This window comes from Lactuca serriola, chromosome 4 (assembly GCF_051521515.1).
Source record: "Lactuca serriola cultivar US96UC23 chromosome 4, Lser_US96UC23_V15, whole genome shotgun sequence".
NCBI classification, from domain to species: Eukaryota; Viridiplantae; Streptophyta; class Magnoliopsida; order Asterales; family Asteraceae; genus Lactuca; species Lactuca serriola.
Window position 1 is genome coordinate 257,563,025 of NC_136411.1, and position 8,761 is coordinate 257,571,785.

At 43.6% G+C, this 8,761-nt stretch overlaps 1 protein-coding gene across 1 annotated transcript; it reads right to left on the reverse strand.

Moving 5' to 3' along the window:
• Positions 1-2,871: 2,871 nt before the first annotated feature.
• On the reverse strand, positions 2,872-8,380 carry LOC145099302 (uncharacterized). The gene is made up of 2 exons (XM_079036891.1): positions 7,500-8,380; positions 2,872-2,875 (listed from the first exon to the last, which is right to left on the reverse strand). Exons 1-2 carry the CDS (start codon positions 8,378-8,380, stop codon positions 2,872-2,874), a joined length of 885 nt encoding a protein of 294 aa, XP_078893017.1.
• Positions 8,381-8,761: the final 381 nt, after the last annotated feature.

An 8,761-nucleotide genomic window follows, 5' to 3' on the forward strand; every position in this document is an offset into this window, starting at 1 on the left:
TCTCGTTGCATTAACACGGCACCAAGACCTTGAAGCGATGCATCACAGTAAACCACCATATCCTCAACCCCATCAGGTAAGGCCAAAATCGGAGCATCACACAATCGTTTCCTTAGCTCATCAAACGCCAGCTGCTGCTCCGGGCCCCAAACGAAATTCATTGATTTCTTGGTCAATCGGATGAGTGGTAAGGCGATTTTAGAGAAATTTTCAATGAACCTCCGGTAATAACCGGCTAACCCAAGAAACTGCGAATTTCAGAAGGTGTTTTTGGAATCTTCCATTGTTTAACCGCATTAACCTTGGCTTGATCGTCCTTAATACCGTTTTCTCAATGTCAGAGGGTGAGTACGGAATGATGTTTTCTCAATGTCTTCTTCACGAACCCGCATCTGATGGTAACCGTAACGTAAATCAATCTTGGAAAACCAAGATGCTCCCTGAAGCTGATTGAAAAGATCGTCAATACGTGCCAACGGGTACCTATTCTTTATCGTGCGCTTGTTTAGCTCCCTATAATCAATACACATTCGCTGGGATCCATCTTTCTTCTTCACAAAGAGAATAGGAGCACCCCAAGGCGAGCAGCTTATCCGTATAAACCCTTTATCACTTAGTTCTTGAAGTTGATCTTGGAGCTCTTTCATTTCAGGTGGTGCCAAGCGGTAAGGAGATTTCGCTACCGGAGTCGCACCTGGCACCAAATCAATGCGAAACTCCACTTGCCGAATAGGTGGAAAGCCAGGGAGTTCCTCCAGAAAGACATCGCTAAAGTCGGAAATGATAGGAACGTCGTCTAGTGCTATAGCAGAAGAGCAAGAAGCCATAGCCAGGCGGGGAATGTCCCCCTGAATAATAAGTTCTCCACCTCTAGGGTTTCGAACACGAACTTGCTTCTTACGACAGTGGATTTCCGCATCAACCGCATCAAGCCAATCCATGCCTACGATAACACAGAGCTCTCGCATCGCAATAGGGATAAGATCAATGGGGAATTCAACTCCAGAAAACTCGAGAGTGTAACCTCGATAAACGTTGGTGACATAAATAGTGCGGTTGTCGACAACATCGACAACCATTGGGTGAGCCAATTTTCCGATACTACGCCCCAAACGATTAATAAACGTGTGAGATACAAAAGAATGGGTAGCACCGCTATCAAACATAACAACATCGGGCTTGGAATCTAGCAAATAAGTGTCTGCCAGTGTCGTTGTAATCACCGGCTCCTCCACAGTCATCTGGTGAGCACGACCTCGTGTCACCATAGTGGTTCCCTTAGAGGATGATGCAATTGCAGGATTTGTACCCCTGTCTCCTTTACCAGTCTTCAACTTCGGGCATTCAGGCTTCTTGTGTCCCGTCTCGTTGCAGTGATAGCAGACGGGAACTGCAGAAGTAATATGAGGTACTGCACTCGCAGGGGGATCCCTACAATTCTTCCAATGATGCCCTGGCTTTTTGCAGTTGTAGCATATCAACATATTTTTCTCGCCCTGAAGACGTCCTATACTCATACCTTGACTTACTACCCTGCTTTTGCGTTTTCTGGGCATCTCTGGATGTCTTGGAAGAGGTGTCATTGGCCTTCCTCTTGGACTGGGTCTGCAACTCGATTTCCCTCCTCCTCGCTACATTCATGATTGCAGATAAAGTCGAGAACTCCTGCATGCTAACGAATTCCCGAATCTCGATATGTAGGATGGCCGTGTACCGACTGACTAACCAGGCCGCGTTCCCAGCAAACGAGGGGCAAAAAGATAGCATCTCCAAGAACTTGGCGTTCAGGTCACTAACGGATTCAGTAGTCTGCTGTAAGGCCATGAACTCTTGCTGCATCCGCTGCTGCTCCACCTTAGGCACATATTGTGCGTCGAACCTCTCCACAAATTGGGCCCAAGACATGGCCCTCACTTAGTCTTCGTTCAATAGAGCGGTGATGGTGTTCCACTATGTCTTTCCCCTTTTTCACAGCTGATTCATGGCGATCACTGCTTTGTACTAGTTCGGACACCCAACACTTATGAAGGCGCCCTCAACATCTGACACCCAGGGCTTAGTAGCAACTGGGTCGGATTCACCATTCCAAAGAGGAGAGCTACACTTGTTGAACTTCTCGAAGCAGTATGCCGAATCCTGAACAGGCAGAGACAGTAACGCCGCTCATCCAGAAGAGCACCGAATTGGTTGATTATGTCGTTGGTCACACCCGGGATTAGTTCGTTGAAACCGTTATTGAATTCCTCAACGACAATATCCCTAACTTGCTCCATTTGGAGCTGATTAAGTCGAGCAGGCGGAGCCATTGGTATCCACAGAAGAAGGAAAATCTTAGAAACAATTCAGCCTAGATATTTCTAGGAAGACAAAACACTCAGCTTGCCGAAAATTTTTCAACCTTGCCCCGACTCGAAACCGGCACCGATGTTTCAAATAGTAGGGGCCCTTCTACTACCTTCCACACAAGTTCCAATTTCGCATTCGGGTCTAGTTTCAAAATTTCCAGTTCGCTCTAGCCGTTAATTTTACAACTCTCTCACATGTTAACACTAACTAAGTGTGTAATCTAATATTTTAAGGCTAGTAGAATCCAATTCATAGTCAACAATTTAACATAAACATTTAACATAAGAAATAAGGCTTACTTGGCTGGCTGACTGGTACACCGCGACATCTTTCACTACTAGTCTTCAGAAAGTTTGAAAAATATTTTAAAAAGAAAATAAACTCTTATAGAGCCTCAAATTTGAGTCTAGAACATCCACAAGAATGCCTAGTTCCCTCAAACTGTGGCTCTGATACCAACTTGTGACACCCAATTTTTTTTGCAAAAATTTTAAACTTTTAAAACCCATCTTAAATTAAATTAAATCAACTGAAATAGCCATAACATAATCCATCAACTTAATAATCATATAAAATAAGTGCGGAAGTAATAATAATAATAAGGTCCCAACAAAATAACTAGTAGCGATGTCCCGATGCTCCATGTCAAGCCTTAGCCTCTTTAATCTTAGCACCTGAAAAGTTATAAGGGAAAAACGTAAGCACGAAGCTTAGTGAATTCAAACACAGACATTGTACTAACATTCATATTTACTAGCCCTAATCCATTTTCCAATTATAATGATAAAGGCAAAGAACGAATCAATGTCTATATTATGAGAAGGACTTGTAGGTTTGAACCGCACCGGGAAGATCCCGTATCATTTGGCCCTAATCACCGCACCTCACGAAGAGTATTACGTTGGTGATCTTACCTACCCACCGCACCGGTAAATCCGTATCCTTTGGTGGTGTCCCCATATCTATAATTAGTTACATACAGTGCACATGTACGAATTAAAACAATACTTATATAGCATGCTTTTATAATAAATTCAAATAATCACACACGAGCTAACTAGCAAACACAATCATCAATACAACGGTGTGAGAGAACTCACCTTGAGTGAGTATTAAGGATGGCTAACAATCAAATAATGCTACCAAGCTTGAGCAAACTTCAAAACCTCACCTAAGAAGGACTAAAGGTTAGAAAGGAGAAGTAACGAAGCTATGAGTTGAGAAAAGAGTAATCACAGCAAGGTCTCTAAAACAGACCTGCTGTTCAAAACGGATTTACTCCAAAATCTAAAACAGAAACATAGCTTTAACTAAATTTTATAGGAAACTATGATTGCTCTGGATTCCACAACTATAAAGAACTCATTCTAACTCCAAAAGATGAATTAAATATGAATTTTACAAAATGGTGTATCACTTCTGTCTCCAACAATACAGTCAAGTGATGTTGGCCAATTCTACCCAACTTGTGAGTAGAATTAGTCCAAAATAAAATTAAGAGAAGTAAAGGACATACAATTGAAAGTGTCAGAGTTGGAATTGAATGAAAAACATCTCTCAAACTCCAGATATAAAATTCACAATGTGGAAAATCACAGCACTAGCAAAAGCTGGTGACTGCCCACTGACCTGGATAGTGGATCCATTATAACCAATTTATAATTGGAAATAACACCCCATATTCTCCAGATCTTAAATTCATAATATAAGGAACATATAGAAACTTGGAATCACTCTGGATCCTTTTCCAAGCCTTAGAAATGATGAAAACAAAATGACATATCAGAACAGACCCGGATCAGACCTAACAGGAAAGATGTCATTCTTTCACATAGATAAAGCCCTTATCAGTGAGGTTGGCCTTCTTAAGAAAGTTAGACAACTCAATTTGTGAACTTTTGGAACTGGTTTGGGGTCCGTTTGAGTTCTAGATCTCCAGATATGATTTTTACAAAATGACTACAGATCTGATGGAAAACAGAATCGTAGCCACCCGTGATTCCTTTTTGGCTTATCCATCCTTCTCCTTTTGAAACACATTTTAAGATGTGTTCATCATCCCAATTCAGTCCCCATGATAATGGTGGTAATAAAAAGGGTTAGGGATCATTAGGATTTCATTTAGCCACAAGGATGTAATAATAATCAACATGAAAATAAACATAAGCACATAAAATCATCATTCTCCCTTTTAGGGTTTCCATGATCTTTTGCCACATGTAATCCCCTAGATCCATCATCCACCATATATGGGGTGAAGATAGGATCTTGAGATGATGTATAACATACAATTACAATAAAATAAGAAAGAGAAGAGGTGAAGATGAAATCATAAAACTAGAACAAGGTTATGAATCAAGTCGTAAGAAAGGATAAGGAGGTTCATACCAATACGAATCAAGGCTGGAAATGAACAAGAATTAAGCTCCAAACATCCCCTTGGCTGCTCTTGATCCCAAAGAGAGAGAGAGGGACGATTTTTGAGAGAGAGGGAGGGTTTAGAGTGTTTTCCTTGTGTGTGTTCCAAATGATTCAATTTACACATTAAGTACTATTAACTAGATGGACTTTGCAAATAGGCTCATAGCCCATGGACTTCAATAAAAGGAGTTTACAAGATGATCAAAAGAGTCCAATAACATAAGAAATTAGACATTGGTTAAATAAATTAACCCAAGGTTACAAGGATAATTAAATTAAAATAACCAAACGTACCGAGAAAACCCGGGGCGTTACAACTCTCCCCCACTAAGAACGGACTTCGTCCTCGAAGTCAACACCAAGAAACAGATCCGGATAATGAGCCCGCATCTCGCATTCCGGTTCCCAAGTCCATTTCGAACCCTTCCTATGTTGCCACTGCACTTTAACCAGGTTTATAGTCTTGTTGCGAAGAGCTTTCGTCTTTCGTTCTAAAATAGCGATTGGTTTCTCAACATAATTGAGACGCTCGTCAATTTGTATGTCCTCCAGTGGTATCACAGCGGTCTCATCAACAACGCATTTTCGTAACTGAGACACGTGGAACGTATTATGAATTAGACTAAGCTCGTCAGGAAGCTCTAAACGGTAAGCCACCTTCCCCACACGAGCTATGACCTTGTAGGGTCCAATGAATCGGGGTCTGAGCTTTCCCCGCTTCCGAAATCGAATCACACCTTTCCAGGGGGAAACTTTAAGCAACACATAATCTCCCACCTGGAACTCAAGATTGGAGCGTCTTTTGTCGGCATAACTTTTCTGACGACTGCTCGCTGTGACCAAATGATCCCGAATCACTTGGATTTTCTCCGTAGTCTGTAGCACGATATCGGTACTCCCAAGTACCCTCTGCCCAACCTCGCCCCAACAAACGGGCGTCCTGCACTTCCTCCCATACAAGGCTTCATACGGAGGCATTTTAATGCTCGAGTGATAGCTGTTGTTATAAGAAAACTCAGCTAGATGTAGATGGTCATCCCAACTACCCCTAAAATCAATCGCGCACGCCCTAAGCATGTCCTCCATGGTCTGAATCGTCCGCTCACTCTGCCCGTCTGTCTGCGGATGGAAGGCGGTACTAAAATGTAATCGTGTGCCCAATTCCTCTTGAAACTTCCTCCAGAACCGAGAGGTAAATCGGGTGTCTCGATCGGAGACGATAGAAACGGGCACCCCATGTAATCAGACAATCTCCCGAACAAAGATCTCGGCTAATTTCTCCGCCGATGAGCTCTCCTTTATAGCCAAAAAGTGAGCACTCTTAGTCAAACGATCAACAATCACCCATATCGTATCTGATCCTCGGGCAGTTCTAGGAAGTTTTGTAATGAAGTCCATGGTTAGATGCTCCCATTTCCATTCAGGAATCTCCAATGGTTGCAACTTCCCATGCGGTTTCTGGTGTTCCGCCTTGACCTTCCGACAGGTCATACATTCTTCCACAAATCGAGCCACATTATTCTTCATTCCATGCCACCAGTAAGCCTCATGAAGGTCCCGATACATTTTAGTAGCACCAGGATGGATAGAAAATTTTGACTTATGAGACTCATCCATTAGGGTTTTCCGATTTCCCCCGGTATATGGGACCCAAACCCTACCGTAGCGAGTCAGCAAACCCCGCCCGTCTCGTTCCATCTTAGGCAACTCTTTCCCAATCTTCTCACGCCTGATGTTTTCCTCCAGTATTGCCGTCTTTTGGGCGTCCCGGATTAGATCTAACAAAGACGACACGATCGTGATCCGGAGACACTTAGCTCGAATCGGTTCGGCAGATTGTTTACGATTGAGAGCATCAGCTACCACATTAGCTTTACCGGGGTGGTAGTGAATTTCACAACCATAATCTTTTACCACATCCAACCCTCGGATCTGCCTCATATTCAAATCCCGCTGCTCGAACAAATATTTTAGACTCTTATGGTTAGTGTATATGATAAACTTCACTCCATAGAGATAGTGTCTCCAAATCTTAAGAGCGAAAACAACAGCCCCAAGCTCCAAATCATGAGTGGGGTAGTTTCGTTCGTGGGGTTTCAGCTGTCGGGAGGCATAGGCTATCACCCTATCTCGTTGCATTAACACGGCACCAAGACCTTGAAGCGATGCATCACAGTAAACCACCATATCCTCAACCCCATCAGGTAAGGCCAAAATCGGAGCATCACACAATCGTTTCCTTAGCTCATCAAACGCCAGCTGCTGCTCCGGGCCCCAAACGAAATTCATTGATTTCTTGGTCAATCGGATGAGTGGTAAGGCGATTTTAGAGAAATTTTCAATGAACCTCCGGTAATAACCGGCTAAACCCAAGAAACTGCGAATTTCAGAAGGTGTTTTTGGAATCTTCCATTGTTTAACCGCATTAACCTTGGCTTGATCGTCCTTAATACCGTTTTCTCAATGTCAGAGGGTGAGTACGGAATGATGTTTTCTCAATGTCTTCTTCACGAACCCGCATCTGATGGTAACCGTAACGTAAATCAATCTTGGAAAACCAAGATGCTCCCTGAAGCTGATTGAAAAGATCGTCAATACGTGCCAACGGGTACCTATTCTTTATCGTGCGCTTGTTTAGCTCCCTATAATCAATACACATTCGCTGGGATCCATCTTTCTTCTTCACAAAGAGAATAGGAGCACCCCAAGGCGAGCAGCTTATCCGTATAAACCCTTTATCACTTAGTTCTTGAAGTTGATCTTGGAGCTCTTTCATTTCAGGTGGTGCCAAGCGGTAAGGAGATTTCGCTACCGGAGTCGCACCTGGCACCAAATCAATGCGAAACTCCACTTGCCGAATAGGTGGAAAGCCAGGGAGTTCCTCCAGAAAGACATCGCTAAAGTCGGAAATGATAGGAACGTCGTCTAGTGCTATAGCAGAAGAGCAAGAAGCCATAGCCAGGCGGGGAATGTCCCCCTGAATAATAAGTTCTCCACCTCTAGGGTTTCGAACACGAACTTGCTTCTTACGACAGTGGATTTCCGCATCAACCGCATCAAGCCAATCCATGCCTACGATAACACAGAGCTCTCGCATCGCAATAGGGATAAGATCAATGGGGAATTCAACTCCAGAAAACTCGAGAGTGTAACCTCGATAAACGTTGGTGACATAAATAGTGCGGTTGTCGACAACATCGACAACCATTGGGTGAGCCAATTTTCCGATACTACGCCCCAAACGATTAATAAACGTGTGAGATACAAAAGAATGGGTAGCACCGCTATCAAACATAACAACATCGGGCTTGGAATCTAGCAAATAAGTGTCTGCCAGTGTCGTTGTAATCACCGGCTCCTCCACAGTCATCTGGTGAGCACGACCTCGTGTCACCATAGTGGTTCCCTTAGAGGATGATGCAATTGCAGGATTTGTACCCCTGTCTCCTTTACCAGTCTTCAACTTCGGGCATTCAGGCTTCTTGTGTCCCGTCTCGTTGCAGTGATAGCAGACGGGAACTGCAGAAGTAATATGAGGTACTGCACTCGCAGGGGGATCCCTACAATTCTTCCAATGATGCCCTGGCTTTTTGCAGTTGTAGCATATCAACATATTTTTCTCGCCCTGAAGACGTCCTATACTCATACCTTGACTTACTACCCTGCTTTTGCGTTTTCTGGGCATCTCTGGATGTCTTGGAAGAGGTGTCATTGGCCTTCCTCTTGGACTGGGTCTGCAACTCGATTTCCCTCCTCCTCGCTACATTCATGATTGCAGATAAAGTCGAGAACTCCTGCATGCTAACGAATTCCCGAATCTCGATATGTAGGATGGCCGTGTACCGACTGACTAACCAGGCCGCGTTCCCAGCAAACGAGGGGCAAAAAGATAGCATCTCCAAGAACTTGGCGTTCAGGTCACTAACGGATTCAGTAGTCTGCTGTAAGGCCATGAACTCTTGCTGCATCCGCTGCTGCTCCACCTTAGGCACAT